The sequence below is a fragment of the Monodelphis domestica genome, chromosome 3 (assembly GCF_027887165.1).
Source record: "Monodelphis domestica isolate mMonDom1 chromosome 3, mMonDom1.pri, whole genome shotgun sequence".
In the NCBI taxonomy this organism is placed as follows: domain Eukaryota; kingdom Metazoa; phylum Chordata; class Mammalia; order Didelphimorphia; family Didelphidae; genus Monodelphis; species Monodelphis domestica.
The window spans coordinates 44,765,636-44,782,463 of record NC_077229.1 but is presented as its reverse complement, the minus strand read 5'-3'; the positions used below and the strand labels follow the sequence as shown (position 1 = coordinate 44,782,463).

Sequence of the window (16,828 nt, the reverse complement as noted above, 5' to 3'; positions counted from 1 at the left end):
CAGCCCGCAACTGGACTTCCGGAAAGCAGGCGGGCCAATCGAAGCCTAGGGCCCGCCCCCTGTCCCTGCCCTGTCCTACGTTAAGCAGCCCCGCCTCCTACTACAGGTCTACAGGAGGACCATGCTTCCTAAAGTGTAGGGAACGACGCTGTGGTTGACTTGAGTTTGCCTAGTGGCTCGCCGGCACGCAGGCGCAAAACGGACTAGGACAGATCCAGGGATAAAGGCTGACTCCCTGAACGAAGCATCCTTGCATCCAACTGCGTGAGAGGTGGGAGCGCATCCCTGCCTCGAGCTGCCCCGAGCCACCACCTAGCCAGGTTTCTGGCAGATCCTGGGCATTGCCATTTGGGGGTGATGTTTGGAACGTAAAGCGTAGCTGCACAGTTTTTAAATGTTTTAAATAATTATAAGTATTATTATTATTGTTATATTTCCAATTAAGGGATCCAGTAAGGAGGCGTGCCCACACGTCCCTGCTTAGGATGCATTGGGCGTCATCGCCCGCTTAGGATGCAAGAGCTCCTTCCGTTTACGGGGCATCCTTAGCCCCGAAAGATGCAAACGTTCCCCTTTCCTGCATTCTACGCCTAGCCAGCGGGAGCCCCAGGAGGCGTGGGAGGGAGGGAAGGAGCCGAGCAAGCAAGCGGCCCGGGTTGGGGCTGTGTCTGGTCCCCCTAACATCTTCCCCGCCCGACACACGCACCCTGAAGACGGGAGGGGGAACCGGGGAAGCTTTTTTCCCTTCCTGCAACAGTCGTCGCCGTCGGGGACCCCTTGGAGAAGATGCCGGACCAGATGCAGACGCCCCCCTGGGTGGAGGGGGGAGGCCCGGCATCGGAGCTGTCCACAGCAGCTGGGAGCAGAGGGTGAGGCTCGGGGGCCCGAGGGAAGGGTCGGGGGACAGGTGGCCTTCCTTTTTTTCTGCCCTGTCCGGAGGGCACGGGTGGATTAGCCACGGGTGAAGAAGGTGGAGGGGATTCTTGCAGAGGGCAGGCGAGCATCCTTTGCTGCTGGGACAAGAATGGGGAAAGGACGGCGTGACTCGCTCTGTCGGGATGGGAGGAGGGGGCTGGAGGGAAACTCCCAGCAGCCGCGGGGGCGTTTGGTGCAGTGACTCACCTGGGTGGGTGTCTGGGTGGAGGTTCTGCCCAGAAAGGCCACTGGTCTACATCTTCCCAGAAGAAAGGCAGGGATGGCCAGCTTCGACTAGAGAGGTTAGAAAACAGCAAGCCTTAAGACAATAGCCTGGGAGGTGAGACTCCTGGGTTCTGGTCTCTGGGACGAGCTGGGTGACAACAGATGTGTATTTCTTTTACCATCAGAAAAATGGGGAAAATCCTCATTTGGGAGAAGAGATAATAAAAGGTGAAATCATTTAAAAATAGCTTTTTATTATATTTCATCCATTCGTTCATTCATTCACTAAATAAGTTTGTTGAATGAGTAAAAGAATAAATGGGTTACTTTTAGCTAATTCCTAATTCTGCACCCAAGGGTCTTTTCCATGCAAAATAAGGTTTATGCCTTGAAGACCTGCAGGTAGCTCAGACTAGGAATAGGTAAGGCTTCTGGAATAAGAAGGGATAAGAGTTTTGGGTATCCTCATTCTTACAAATAAGTGATTGTAGATTTGAAAAAAGGCATTAAGAAAACTTTTAGAAAGAAGAAAAATACCTATAAAAAAGATAAAATACCTATGGGTCATGGAATATAGAATTTAATATTCACAGGATGTTAAATATATTTGATTAAAATCATTAAAATAAAATAATTTGTATTATGTATAATTATATATTAATAAAATATATTCATAGGCTTATATAGGCATGGTGAAGATCAGACTAGGTTGCCCCTAAGGTCCTTAGGTTCAACTCTAAACCAATATGCCCAGAAAGACTTTATATTTCAGGGTTTAATAGGAGGTGTTACTTCAATGATTATTACTTTTATTGTTACCTCAATGACTAGCATTCCTATTGTTACAGATAGTATCCCATCCAACCAGTTCACCAATTCTGCTCCAAATCATACTCTTCCATATATTGACTGACTGAGGATGCATCCATTGTTCAGGAAGTCTTCCTCTAGGCCTTTTAAAAAATACCTTACATTTGCTGGCAGTCCTGGAGTTATCCTCAGTAAATGACTAGTCCATTTTCTTTTCTGATTCTTATTTTTCTTGTATTATATTCTGTATACCCCGTCTTGTGCACAAGTCCTAATGTTGCAGCCAATTAGTCCCACCATTTGTCTTTTCCATTGTCCTTGGAGTCACCAACCACAGGGAGTCATTAGAGGTTGTTGCATTCTAAGATTCAACACACTTCGGTAACACAGAGTGTATATTTGTACTATACAAATAGGGGTGTGTGCACATGAGTATGCATATGTGTGTGAGCATGCATGTGTGCATGAGTACATATGTGTATGCGCAGGAGAGAGAGCAGCTTTGGATTCTTAAGACATTGTGGAATTTCCAAAATGTAACCTAATCTAATTGTTCAACAAGCATTTAATAATATGCCAGAAGCTGGGATACAAAAAAAAGTGACAATTCTCCTTTTGCTACACTGTAGTAGAAACTTATACTCTCTCACCTGTTCACCTCTGGACCCAGAACAGTCAAGACATATTAGCCATTTAACTGCGTGCCATAGTTTAAACAATAGACATTTTTCAATTTCTTTATCTTTGTATCAAGTGTTAATGCTGACATCTTTTGAGTTATCCTGGATCTTTAAGGAGTTTTTTTTTGTTTTCTTTTTGCACTTATTTTAGTTTACCATTCTAGGTTTTGATGTGATCAGTGCAATGTCATCCACAAACAATAGCATCTGGCAGAATTTGCCATTTATAAAGAATGAATTCCTTTTCTGTTTGGGCTCTTTGCGGAACATCATCCACAACTGTATGAACTCAAATACGTAAAGGAATGCATTTTAATATCATTTAAAAGAAAATGTTAATATTTTTAACATCAGAAAATTCCACATTCCATGACCCCTACGTATTTTTTGTCTTTTGAAAATTTTATTGATACTTTCTTGCTTAAAAGAAAAACAATTCCTCAAAACCACCTCCCAAAGTGACCTTGACTTAGACTTTACACAACATTCTGCACTCAGAGCCCTCTCTTCTCTGCTGAGAAGAGACAAATGGGTTAGTTTCCTAATTGGTCTTCTGGACCCAAGATTGACTATTTTATTTAGTATGAATTCTGGTGACTTTCCACTGATTTCATGTATATTATTAGAGTCGTTATGCATACCGTTCTCCTGGTTCTCCCCTCCCCTTTTTTTTTTACTTTGTATCAACTTATACAGTTTAAATATAGAAGTCATGTCTCTCTAAATCCCTATTTATGTGAGGGGCAATAATCTATTATATTCCTTTTAAAAACATCTCTACTTTCTGTTTTAGTATGAATTCTAAGAAAAGCAGCAAGGGCTAGGCAATTGGGGTTAAGTGACTTGCCCGGGGTCACATAGCTAGGAAGTGTCTGAGGTCAGATTTTAACCCAGGACCTCCCGTCTCTAGGCCTGGCTCTCAATCCACTGAGCTACCCAGCTGCCCCCTCTATTACATTCTTATACCACAATTTGTTAATTCATTTCCTAAGCATAGTTGTGAAAAGTATTTCCTTCCATTCTCTACATTTTTTAATTAAAAAAAGTATTATTTTATATTTAGGTTGCTTATCCATTTAGAATAAAAAAAAAAAACCCTTACTTTCCATCTTAGAATCAATAACTATGTAGTGGTTCCAAGGCAGAAGAAAGATGAGGGCTAGGCAATGGGGGTTTAGTGACTTGCCCAGAGTCACACAGCTGGGAAGTGTCTGAGGCCACATCTGAACCTAGCACCTCCTGACTCCAGACCCAATTCTCTATCGAAGGAGCAACCAAGCTACACCAGTCCCCAGTGGGCATTCTTTAGATTTGTTTTGACACTCTGAAAGTTTTGTTCTGAATATTTTGGCACATATTGGGTCTTTGACTTTCCTTGGGATATATGCCAAATAGCAAGATTTCTAGGTCAAATGTTCTGAACAGTTTAGTGAATTTTTTTTGCATAATTCCAAATTGTTTTCTGGGATAGTTGGGCCAATTCACAGAGTGAACAACCCTCAGTGTATTAATGTGTCTGCCTGTCTTCTCATAATTCCTCTAATATTTTCTGCCAGATTCTTTGCCAATTTGATGGGCATGGGGTGAAATTAGGTGAAAACTGTTTGCTAAGTGAATCCTGTGTTTCAGGCACTGTGTTAAGTGTTGGAAATTCATATATAAACAGAGCAAGAATATTTGTTCTCAAGAAGTAGAGTCAAGAGAAGAATGAAGGAATAAGGTAGTAGACCTAGGTACCTTCCTTAAAATGGAAGTTCCAGCAGGAATCACTCAACAGAAGAAGGGGCTCCAGGAGTGGAAGTGATGGATCTTCCAAAGTACCACAAGGCTGAAGGGCTGATGGAGAAAAGGGAGAAGGCTGGGGGCAGCTGGGTGGCTCAGTGGATTGAGAGCCAGGCCTAGAAATGGGAAGTCTTAGGTTCAAATTTTACCTCAGATACTTCCTAGCTGTGCTGGGCAAGTCATTTAACCCCTATTGCCTAGCTCTTACCACAGTATTGATTCTAAGACAGAAGGTAAGGGTTAAAAAAAAGGGGGGGGGGGAGAAGGCTTCTATGGCATTATAGAAAAAGAAGTTGAGAGAGTCAGGAGTGGGGCCTGGGTCCTTGTTTAAATTTTAATTCTATTTTATATAATTCAGAACATTTCAGCCATGCAAGACAGAAGTACAGTGGATAGAACGTGGTTTCAGGAGGACCTGAGTTAGAATCCAGCCCCAGCTGCTTCCTAGTTGTGGGGCTATGTGCAAGTCATATAACCTCTGTTTGCCTCATTTTCTTCATCTGTAAAATGGGGATAACAATAGCACCTACCTTCCTTCCAGGATTATTTTTTTTAAACCCTTACCTTTTGTCTTAGAATTGATATTAAGTATTGATTTAGAGACAGAAGAGCAGTAAGGGCTAGGCCAGTGATGAAGAACCTTTTAGAGATGGAGTGCCAGCACTGACCCCACCCCAGATGAGTGCCTTTTCTCTCCTACCCACTGAGTGCTTGGTGTGCCCCCTGCCCCCCTTATCCCACACAGGAGAGTGAGAAAGTGCTCCCCTTGGGCTGTTGGGCAGAGGGGAAAGGGAGCAGCTCTGCCTGAGTCCCTGTGCCTTTCTAGTAATGAACTTGGGGGGGTGGCGCATGTGCCCACAGAGAGCGCTCTGAGTGCCATCTTTGGCACCCATGCTATAGGTTCACCATCACTGGGCTACGCAATTGGAATTAAGAGACTTGTCCCCGATCACACGAGTAGGAAATATCTGAGGCTAGATTTGAAACCTTCTAGTGTTATTATGAGGATGAAATGAGATATTTGTAATATCTTCAATTCTCAAAGTACTAAATAAATGCTAACTATTGTCATTACGATTATCTTAGATGGGAGATGGAATGTCAATAAGGGAAGCAGCAGTCAGCCAATCAATATTTATTAAGAATCTGGTACTCTGCTACATGCTGGAGATACAAAAAGAGTCAAAAGGCAGTCCCTCCTTTTAAGGAACTCAATATTGAATGATGGAAACAAGAAGCAAACAAATAAATACAAAGCAAGCTTTATACAGAAAAAATAGGAAGTAATTAACAGATGGAAGACACTAGAATTAAGAGAGGTTGAGAAAGGTTTCCAATTTGGCCCATGACAGAAAGAAGTTTGGAAGATGAATGGGTTTGAGATGGGAGCAGTCAGAAAGATGAGTTCAGTTTTGGATATGTTGAGTTTGACATTCAGTTTAAAATGCTTAGTGAAATATTTGGAAACATGAATCTGAGAATCAACAGTATATCTATGGATAAGTTATGTATCTTATACATCTACCATATATCTATCTTATATAGATCATTTGCCCACATGTCACAGGCCTTTTGATACCTTCCAGCCACCAATTTCAAACCTCAGTCTTTTTCTCCACTCTTCATTGTAGGCAGCTTTAGATAGAGTGCTGGGCCTGGAGTTAGGAAGACCCAAGTTTAAATCCAGCCTCAGATATTTACTAACTATGTGACTGGGCAAGTCCCTTAATCCTGTTTGCTTCCTCATCTGTAAAATGGGCTGGAGAAGGGAATGGCAAATTACTCAGGTATCTTTGCCCAGAAAACGCCAAATGGGTTCATGAAGAGTTGGACACAACTGAAATGACTGAATAACAACCTCATTCTTACTACACATATCCTTTCAGCTGCCAAATCTTATCATTTCTACCTTCCCAGTATCTTGCCTGTGTGACATCTCCTCACTCTTCACTCACACCTTTCACCTGGATGGTTCTAGTAGCCTCCTAACTAATCTGTCTCTGTGTCAAGTTTCTCCACCTAGCTATGGATTGATTTTCCCAATTTGAGATTTGCCTGAATATGCCATTTCTCAGTAAACTCCTTTAGTTAAGTATTTCTTTAGAATCAAACATAAACACCTCTATTTGGCATTTGAATACCTTTAAAGCTCTCACAGTCAGTCAATCAGTTAATATTGAATTAACACCTACTACACGTCAGGCACTGTGTTAAAAACACTGATCTACCTTTTGTGGTTGGGTTATTTTAGTCGTGCTCAACTCTTCATGAGCCCCCTTTGGGGTTTTCTTGGCAAAGACACTAGAGAATGTTATTTCCTTCTCCAGCTCATTTTATAGATGAGGGGGAAAACAGGATTTAGAGACTTACCTAGTCTCATAGTTAGTAAGTATCTGAGACCCGATTTGACCTCATGAAAATGAGTCTTCCTGATTCCAAGTCCAGTGCCCTATCCACTAGCCACTGTGAGCTTGCCCCTACCTGACCAACCTCATTATACATTACTCTCCTTTCTGCATTACCTAATCTAGTCAAACTAACCTTACTATTTACTTACTATACTAACCTCTCTCCCAGCACCCACTTCCACCTTTCTCCTGCTTGTCTCTTATGCTTCTAATGTAGTCCCTGATTCCATCTACCTCTTTGAATCCCTAGTTTCTTCCATAGGTCACCTTAAATTCCACCTCCTATATGAAGCCTTTCCTGGTCTCCTCAACTGCTAGTGCCTGCCCACCCAAATCACCTTGGATGTATTTTTGTATGTTCTGTTCAATGTACATGTTCTCTCCCCTGGCTAGACTGTTGAGTTCTAATGCAAGGATTGTTTCAGTATTCTTTCCGTGTTTAGTGTGAAGCCTGGCACATAGTAGGTGCTTAATAGACCCTTGTGGATTGACAGACTTAACAAGAATGGTAAGAAAAAAAATTTCAACCAAATCTCTAAAAAAGAGCCTTTGAGTGGTATCATCTAAGAGCTACTTACCATGCTGAGAAAACATGGAGGCGTGGGTGAAGCCCAAGAGAAATGGAGCCAGAGGAAAAACCAGCAAAGTGCAATTAACTAAATGATCTTTCATTTCTCTCCCTTTTCTGGACCTACGAAACTGTCCGTGATTATATGCTACTATTCATGCTGTTTTATTTTTAACAGATCAGCTGGGGATCCATGTTACCAGAATCCAAAATGTCCTGGTAAGTACAGCATATGGAGCTGATAATAAGTATAATTAAGATAGTTCAAAGAGGACAGTTTGCCTGTAACTACTCACACAATGGACTGGAGTTGGGATTTTGTGAGATAAACTCCGAGTTTTGTCTTTATGATGTCCAAAGAAGTATCCAGCAGAGTTTTTTTCTTTCTGCTGTTCTTCCTTATGGGCAACCCTCTTCCCCCTGAAAAACTATTCTAAAAGTTTAAGTCTAGAGCCAAAGAGAACTGATTTTATATTATCTGAAGCTCAGGGGCCAAGTGTATTCTGTATCCTCCAGGAAAGAATATACAATTGAGGGGGCAGTTGGGTGGCTCAGTGGATTGAGAGTCAGGCCTAGAGATGGGAGGTTCTGGGTTCAAATATGACCTCAGATACTTCCTAGCTGTGTGACCCTGGGCAAGTCACTTGACCCCCATTGTCTAGCCCTTACCGCTCTTTTGCCTTGGAACCAATACACAGTATTGACTCCAAGATGGAAGGTAAAGGTTTAAAAAGAAAAACACCACAGAATCCTAGAAGTGGCAATCAGAGTGGGAAAAGATTTGAAAAATATCCTTTACAAGTGGGGATCCAGCCTCTAGGGTTCCTTTTATTTGGAAAGTAGTATGTAATTTTGAAATTTTTTTTAATGTCAAATATTCTCTCAGTGAAATTTTTCCTGGGACTAATTTTCATGCTAATCAATATATATCAGAAATAGCAAGAGAGTTTGACACTCAAGGATTGTTGTATTATCCTTGTGAGCCTGGTCTTAAAGTCTGTTACTTGGGTAGAATTGTTGTATTTTATATATTACAATTATATCATATATATAATTATATAAAATGTAATTGTGAACAATTATATATATTATTTTAACAATTATTATTGTATTTATGACAGGAATGCAGATTTTACTTGCATGATTCAAATCCTATATGACAAAGATAAAATCATCAATGTTCTTGGCAAAATCCCAACATACATTTAGGATTATCTAGCCAAAGGGCCCATTGTTCTTCATTGTCTAGGGCTCATACTTGAATATTATATATTTTAAAATTTTTCTTTAAATGTCTGTGTACATTTTAAGCCATTTGTATGCCCTAAAATCAGATAGCAGAAAACATAGATTCAGGCAGAATTGACACGTGAGAATGGCCAAGATTAGTTCTTCCAGGCCCCTAGTTGGCACACTGATGATTATAGATCTTGCTTAGATTATTGATTTTTTATTTCCTTCTTCATGACATTTGCATTTAATATTCTCTTGGGCTACAGATAGAATTGAAGAAGAACAAAAAGTAGAACCACACATAGCCCGGCTGCAGGAGTTATGGAACACCCCTCAACTCCAAACTGTTCACATTCCGAAATCAATGAACTCTCCATTTCTAAAGGTATGGGAAGGTAATGGGTAAGTGAAACTTAGAAAAGAAACTAACTCTCTTCTTTACTGAAGATGGGATTCCTCCCTCCCTTCCCCCTCCCCCTCCCTCTTCCTTCCTTCCTTCCTTCCTTCCTTCCTTCCTTCCTTCCTTCCTTCCTTCCTTCCTTCCTTCCTTCCTTCCTTCCTTCCTTCCTTCCTTCCTTCCTTCCTTCCTTCCTTCCATTCATTGCCTACTCCTTACTGTTCTTCTGCCTTGAAACCAATACTTAGCATTGCTTCTAAGACAAAGGTAAGGATTTTTTTTTAAATGCTTCATTCCTTTCCCTTTTTTCATGTTTTGTCCTGGTAAAAGATTCCTCCCCCTGCACCCCAACTAGTGATAAATATTTCTTTTCTTAGCTTGGGTTCTGCTTGATGCCTTGCTTGATGCCTTTCTTGCCAAGGGCAAGGTCCAACCTCACTCATGACTCCAGGGGTTCCTGACAGGTGGTGAATGATCAATTAAAAAAATAACAAACAGAAGACAGCTTTATTGTTATGACCATGGGAATGCTTTGCATCTTGATAGTTGCCCCTGTGATATGGAAATCACATTAAAAGACTGATATATATTAATTTAAGGTCACCAAGGAATTCAGCTATATAATTCCTAAATGAAAACTCAAGTCAGCTGTCAACCTTTTATGGAGTTTTTAATTACTAACAGGAGGAAGAAAGGTATTAGAGAGAGAGAGAGAGAGAGAGAGAGAGAGAGAGAGAGAGAGAGAGAGAGAGAGAGAGAGAGAGAGAGAGAGAGAGAGAGAGAGAGAGAGAAAGGGGAGAGAAGGGAATAGGGCTTATAAATACCCCCTCTGCTTAGGCTGGGCCAAAGGTCCAAAGCCTTGGATAGCCGAAGCAAAGAAAAGAGATTAGTCCCTATCACTCACGTGACCAAAAAATGGAGAAACAGTCTCAGGGCTTCCACTCTAAGTACCAGCTCCAACCATCTCCTTTCCTTCACACAGGAAGTCCCCAGACTCCTCAGCTGTCCTCTACCTCACTTCCTGTGTCTCCCCTGTGCCAATGGTGGCTCTAGCTTCACCCAGGACTGCCCAGAGGTCTGTCCCCTTTGCACATGTCTGTTGAAGGCCACATTCTCAAATAATTAAATCTTGAGCTTTGCTGCAACCCTTCCTAAATCCTGTTACCTTGAGTAGGGTGGAGATTGTAGTTTCTGACCTGATTTTGTCATTACAAGTGGCTCTATTGTTATTGATCAGGAAATAGCCAAATCCCATCCTCTAAAGAATGGTTTGAACAGGGTTGAGTAGTTTTGAAATTCACACTCCGCCATCCCCAGGCTTGATGTTTATTTTTATACCCATTTTCTTGGCACACAGATATATTACCTAATACACATGTCTAAATGGAGATAATTGGAAAAGTGATATATTAATTTTTAACAAATCACTTGATTAACATTCTGTATTCTTGTATTGTGATTGCAGATTCTCGACAGCATAAAGGTTCCATACAAGATAAATGATTTTGTCACAGGTGGCTTAATTTTCTCATTACCCTGTGAGAAGTTTTGAGCTTACAATCAAGGAAAATTACTTATTACTTTTAATAAAATGGAATAATCAGTCAAGAGTTCTTAAAAGACAATTCAACATTCGTATCATTGAGGTTGAGGGGTACTGGGAACACAATTCAAATTTAATATTAAACTGGTCATTTCTCAGGGTTTACTAGGGAGTTTCTGAGTTACTGGTTTGTGAAGTCGAGTCACTGGGGCATGATGAAACTTAGTGTACCTGTACATTTTGTATGGGCCTTTATGATTGACTTGTATGTTGGCTTCTTGAGAATAGTTTCTTGAGTGAGAAAGTTTTGGGCTTGGCCTGTAGCTGCAGTTTCACTTGCGATTATGTACCTAAGTAAAAGTTAATAGTCTTTTGGAGTTGGATTTGAGGGTCTGATCTTTTGGTGATGTTTTAGAGAATTAGGGTACAGGTATTTTGCTCCTGCATTATTCCTTCTGAGACTAGAGGGAATAATAATAATCATGTCAATTTCAAAAGTAAGGGATATTGATGAGAGAGGTTATGCAAAGGTCACTGAGTGGGCAATCACATCTTGCCAAGGGCCACTCTGTGGCCTCCTTAGCTACCAAGCGTGACCGTGGCCTGATGGCTCCCAGCATGTTCTAATGTGACAAGCCCTTCTAGAGAGATGCATTTTGTCGGCATAGCCTTCAGGACCCCAGGATCCCACCTCCAAGACCCAAAGAGGCACCAGAGGAGGATTTGATGGGATCTCTTCCTATAGGCTCAAGCTAAACTGCCCTCTTTTTGTTCAGTAACTCAGATTGTAAATTTCTGTATTTCAGCACCCAGAACTCACAACGGGTCAAAAGCGCTATCTCTGCAGCATTGCCAAGATCTATAGCGCGGATTCCTTGAAGACACTGATGAAGAGACAGTATATGCATGTGATTCAGCATGACACACAAAAGCCAGGCAAGTACCACCCTCTTCTTAACCTGTTGCCCACAGTGGGTTTTGTAAGGCAATTCTAACTCCTGGCTTTGATTGCTCTTGAAGGTATCTCTACCCATCACAGAAGTCAGATCAATCCACGTTACTCACAGAAGCAGCATTCTCCCTGCACCACATGGAGACACCAGCTGGAAAGGTTGGACTCTCTGCATTCTAGTGTCATAGCCACACCAGCAGCAGAAACGCAGGCCATACAGCATTCTCTCTGGCAACCAGGGAGGAACAAAGAAGGGTATGCCATCATCTGCTTTGAAGGAATCCACTTCCTTAAAATAGAGATTAGATCTCTAATCTTGCCTCATTGCTTTAATAATTTTTTTATTTTTAAAATAACCATTATTGTCTTAGAAACAAATTTTTTTTTAAATAAAGGCAATGGGGGTTAAGTGACTTGCCCAGGGTCACACAGTTAGGAAGTGTCTGAGGTCAGGTTTGAACCTACAACCTCCTGTCTCTAAGCCTGGCTCTCAATCTACTGAGCCACCCAGCTGCCTCCCCTTAGAAACAATTTTAAGACAGAAGGGCAAGGGCTAGGCAAATGAGGTTAAGTGATTTGACAGGGTCTCACTGCTAAGAAATGTCTGAGGTCACATTTGAACTCAAGTCCTCCTGACTTTAGGGACTGGTGCTCTGTACTACCTGTACCCTCTCCAACCCCCCAGCCCCATGCTTTTAATTTGTTGAATTTAGACTGGAATAACATGGGACAAAGCCAGAGGGAAACCTTACGATGTGGTATGTTAGTTTATAGACAAGAACACGTCCTTTCTTCTGTCTCAAACCAGATTTGGGGGCATAGCCTGACTGTGGCCTTCTCTGGCCACATTGATTGCTAGCACTCTCTACCTCTGGAACTTAACTTGTATTTACCTTTCTGTCTGTCGTGACCATCTGGTGGAATGTGATCTCTTTGAGGGCAGGAACCATTTCTATCTCTGCAGCCCACTCTTGTGCTTGAGAGCAGACAGAGATGTTTACTAAACGGATGTAGGGTTGAGTGGCAAAAAGCTGGACTGGTCATCGAAAGATGGGAAATATGGAGAGCTAGGCTTGCTTTCGAGCTTCCTTTCCTCTCTCACTGGATTACAAAGTAAAAGCAGAGAGCCACCCAAAGGACCCTTCTGCCAGATAACAGAAGACAATACCTTACAGCAGCTTTGTCTGGCAGGGAAAGAAGGGATAGTGACTCGGTGCTCCACACAGCCAGAAACTTTGAGCATTCGAGTTTTTTAAAAATCCATTAAGGCTGATGAAGTTTCTTTTGAGATTGCTATTGCTAGCTTAACAAAAGAAAGCTTGCTTTGGCTCCCATGCACACTTTATAGCTGTACATGTTGTTGGATGAATTAAAATACTTCTCTTTTTTGCAGGTTAAAATGTGGCCCTCTATCCAAAGCAAGATGTAAGTCACTAAAGATTTTTCAAAGACCCAGCAAAGCTTTCAGACACCCAGGTAAATACCCAATTTAAAAAAGAACCGGCTATTGGTACAAAAAATAAGGAACAAACGAGCTTAAATTTTTTATTTTAATGAAATATAGTTCGATTTCCTCTCTGGAATATGGTCAGAATTCAGGAGCTAATTTGCTTCTCCCTATCCTGATAAATTAAAAATAAATATAAAATGTGGCTTAGGTCAAGTATAAGCTGATAACATCATCAGCCTAAGCAGGAAGGACCTTTAGAGGTCATCCTAGAGGCCCAGAGATGAAGCATCTTGCTGAAGGCTATCTTGGTAGTGATAGAGGGAGAAGTTAAACTGCCTTTTTGGATCCCCAAAGCAGTGCTGGTGCCATTTTTCCATACTGAGAGCCAACAACTAAGTTTTTGCTTCTATGGGTAGTTTTTACTTAAAAAAAAATTTATTTTTAAACCTTACCTTCTGTCTAGAGAAGAGCGGTAAGGACTAGGCAATTGGGATTAAGTGGTTTACCCCAGGACATACAGCTAGGAAGGGTCTGAGGCTACACTTGAACTCAGGACCTCCTGTCTGTAGACCTGGCTCTCAATCCACTGAGCCACTTAGCTGCCCTGGTAGTTTTTACTTTAAACAAACTGGATGTATGTAATTTTTGTGGCTACAGAACTACTAAAGGACTCTGTGGTAGAAGAATCAGAAGCCTCAAGTATTAGGAGTATTCAGGCTGTAGTTAGTTACATTCATTCAACAAACACTAAAAGTGCAAGGTTTGGTTGTATCTAAAGATATACAAAGATGAAGATATGATTTCTGCCCTAAAGAAAAGTAGAGCCTACTAAGGAAGAGAAAAGACATATTGAGCTAGTCTTTAAGGATGCAATGGACAGAAGTTGGAGGGAGGCATTCCAGAAATAGAAAATCACACGACCAAGACAGGTAGGGACAAACGTATGTATTGGGTGGGCAGACAAAGACTGTTAAAAGCCCAGTTTGGTCAGTCGAGTATTTAGTGTTCACCAGTGGAATTGTGTGTCAGCTACGGGAGGGGAGGGAAAGAACATGAATCTTCTAACCATAGAAAAATATTCTAAATTAATTAATTAATTTAAAAAAAGTATTTAGTGTTCAGTATGTGCCAGGCATTAGGCTAAGCACTAGGAATTTATGTAAAGGCACAAACATAAGAACAATCTTTGTTTTAATAGTTGACATGCTGAGGAAAACGACACATGAATAAGCAAACACATGTGATACATAAAGAAGAACTGGCTTGGAGGATTTGGAAGGCCTCTTGTAGAAAGTGGCATCTGAGCCGAATCTTGAAAGAAACCAGGGATGTCAAGGCATAGAGATGAGGCAGGAGGGGATTCTAGGCATGGGGGCACAGACAGCACAAAGTCGGCTCGTATTTCTGGAATGTAGAATGTGCAGGAGGGAGGCAATTGTGAGAGATTGGAAAGGGCAGGAAGAGACCAGATTGTAAAATTTTAAAGGTCTATCAGAGAACTTGACATTTGATCCTGGAGATAACTGTGGACCACTAGAATTTGAGTAAGGGAGTGGTGTGGTCAGATTTAAGAAAATCATTTTGAGGGGCAGCTAAGTAGCTCAGTGGATAGTGCTGGGTGAGGTCCCGGGTTCAAATTTGATCCTAGATACTTCCTAGTTGTGACTCTTGGCATTGCCTGGCCCTCACCACTCTTCTACCTTGGAACCAATACTTAATACTGATTCTAAGACAGAAAGTAAAGGTTTTAAAAAAAGATTCAAACATGGTTAAGAGAATGGCAGTGCCACTAACAAACAGGGAAGTTAGAAAAGAAACAAGTTTTGGGGAAAGATGATTAATTTCCTTTAGAAGATAATGAATCTGAAATGCTGACAGTCACATATCTTATGTCTCCACTTCCTCTTTCACAGTAGTTTGGAAGAAATCTTTGTAAACCATTAAGTGTTTTATGTATGCATGTACTATGGAGAATAAAATGTTAAAACCTAGAAATTTCAAGTACTGTGCCCCTCAAAGAGAAGGAATGGGGAAGTAGAATGCTAGGAGTTGCAAATACAGTTAGATAATCTCTAGTATGAAGAAAATTTCTGTACCCCTCAGGGGAAGAAGTGATGATGGCTTAAGAAATAATGCAGTCAAGAATACCAAAAGGGAAAACTGAACTGCTATGTATATCCATAACTTCACGTAAAGTTTTCGAGTGCTTAACAATCATTTTGATGGTGGTGATCATAATGACCTAAGAATGACATGCAGCCAAGTGGTTGTTATCAGACATTATCTTTTTCTTTCAGCTTTCACAAATGATTCTGACTCATATATGAGTGAAGAAAAGAGAGATGAAGATTTATTAAATAAATGTATGCAGTCAATGTCAATAGAAGAACAAGGGGAAAATCTGATGTGAATTTTATACTCCTGTCTCATAGTCCTGACTTTAGTTATTGGCCTAAAAGCCAAGTTGTTGTTTTTACAAAGTCAAGTGCCAAAGGAGAAGGTTGTGAATTCTGTTCATAACTAATATTAGGTCAGTACTGTGTTACTCACTATATAGTCTTATTGGCTAGTTTGGAATCATTCCAAAATTGGGCTTGTGAATGTGTCACTGGTTTGATGTAGTTCAGTGTTACGGTGATATTTGTGCAGTAAAATTTCTCTGTAATCCAAGCTTGTATTTATAGGCAGACACATTTAAAACCTTTCCTGCCATTTAAAAAGAAAAATAAGAGTTTTCTTTAAAGCATTTGCTACCAAAGGCTATTAAACAGTAAATTTTGCATAAGCATCCTGCTGTAAGTGAATCTTTCTCTCTGTGCTAAATCCTCAATAAACATTTGTTGAATTGGATTTTTTGATTATTACTTCCTAACTAATGTGACAAGGAAATCACTTTAAAAGACTGATATATATTAAGGTCGCCAAGGAATTCAGCTATGTAATTCCTAAATGAAAACTCAAGTCAGCAATCAATCTTTTATGGAGTTTAATTACAACAGGAGGAAGAAAGGAATTAGAGATAGAGAGAGAGAAAAGGGAGAGAAGGGAATAGGGCTTAAATACCCCTTCTGTTTAGGCTGGGCCAAAAGGCCCAAGCCCTTAGATAGCTGGGGCAAAGAAAAGAGATCAGTCCCTGTTACTCACATGACCAAAATGGAGAAACAGTCTCAGAGGCCCCCACCTTCATTTTCCTTCAGAGCAAGCTTCTCAGAGCACACTCCAACCACTCCGACAAACTCCTCAACCACCCCCCTGAGTCTTCAGAGCCCTCTATCTTTAAGGAAACCATCCAAGTTCCCTCCCCTCAGTTCTCACATCTACCAATCACTGTCCATCAATTTCCCTGTGCCAATGGAGGCTCTAGCTTAACCCAGGACCGCCCAGAGGTCTCTGGCTTTGCACATGTCTGTTGAAGGTCATATTTTCAAATAATTAAATCTTTGATCCTTTGCTACAGCCCTTCCTAAATCCTGTTAACCTGAGTAGGGTAGAGATTGGAATAATTAAATTTTGATCTATGCTGCAGCCCTTCCTCAATCCTGTTAGGACTGAGTAGGGTGGAGATTGATTCCAAGTATCTCCATTGTATCAATTCTAAAATCAATCATGACTCAAAGAAATTCCTGTTCTATGCTTAAGCATAGGTCAAAGTCCTTTCCATTGTTCAGCAAAAGGTTTCTGTCCTAAAGTAATCTTAAGAAGGGAGGAGGAGGAACCTCCCATGCCAATGGGGTTCACATTCCAATAGCCAAGACCCACTATCAAGTATGAAATTTCCCAATGGTGAAATTTCCAACATTTATAACATTTATAACATTTATAAGTCTAAGAAATTTTGAGGTTTACACTAAGATGAATGGATCAA

At 40.9% G+C, this 16,828-nt stretch overlaps 1 protein-coding gene across 2 annotated transcripts; it reads left to right on the top strand.

The window, feature by feature from the left end:
* Nucleotides 1-112: 112 nt before the first annotated feature.
* Nucleotides 113-15,813, top strand: FAM216A (family with sequence similarity 216 member A). 2 transcript variants are annotated; one of them, XM_007489851.3, is made up of 7 exons: nt 113-869; nt 7,567-7,607; nt 8,888-9,006; nt 11,368-11,497; nt 11,582-11,768; nt 12,907-12,989; nt 15,261-15,813. In XM_007489851.3, the coding sequence occupies exons 1-7, from the start codon at nt 787-789 to the stop codon at nt 15,371-15,373; spliced, it is 756 nt and encodes a 251-aa protein (XP_007489913.1). In that variant the 5' UTR covers nt 113-786; the 3' UTR covers nt 15,374-15,813. The 2 variants fall into 2 exon arrangements, with proteins under 2 accessions (XP_007489913.1, XP_007489914.1); XM_007489852.3 differs by having other exon boundaries at nt 741-869; nt 11,582-11,672.
* Nucleotides 15,814-16,828: the final 1,015 nt, after the last annotated feature.

Coding starts and splice junctions, on each gene's coding strand:
- FAM216A (XM_007489851.3), top strand. CDS start 787: ATGCCGGACCAGATGCAGACGCCCCCCTGGGTGGAGGGGGGAGGCCCG. Junction 870..7,566: donor ACAGCAGCTGGGAGCAGAGG/GTGAGGCTCGGG, acceptor TATTTTTAACAG/ATCAGCTGGGGATCCATGTT. Junction 11,498..11,581: donor GCATGACACACAAAAGCCAG/GCAAGTACCACC, acceptor TTGCTCTTGAAG/GTATCTCTACCCATCACAGA.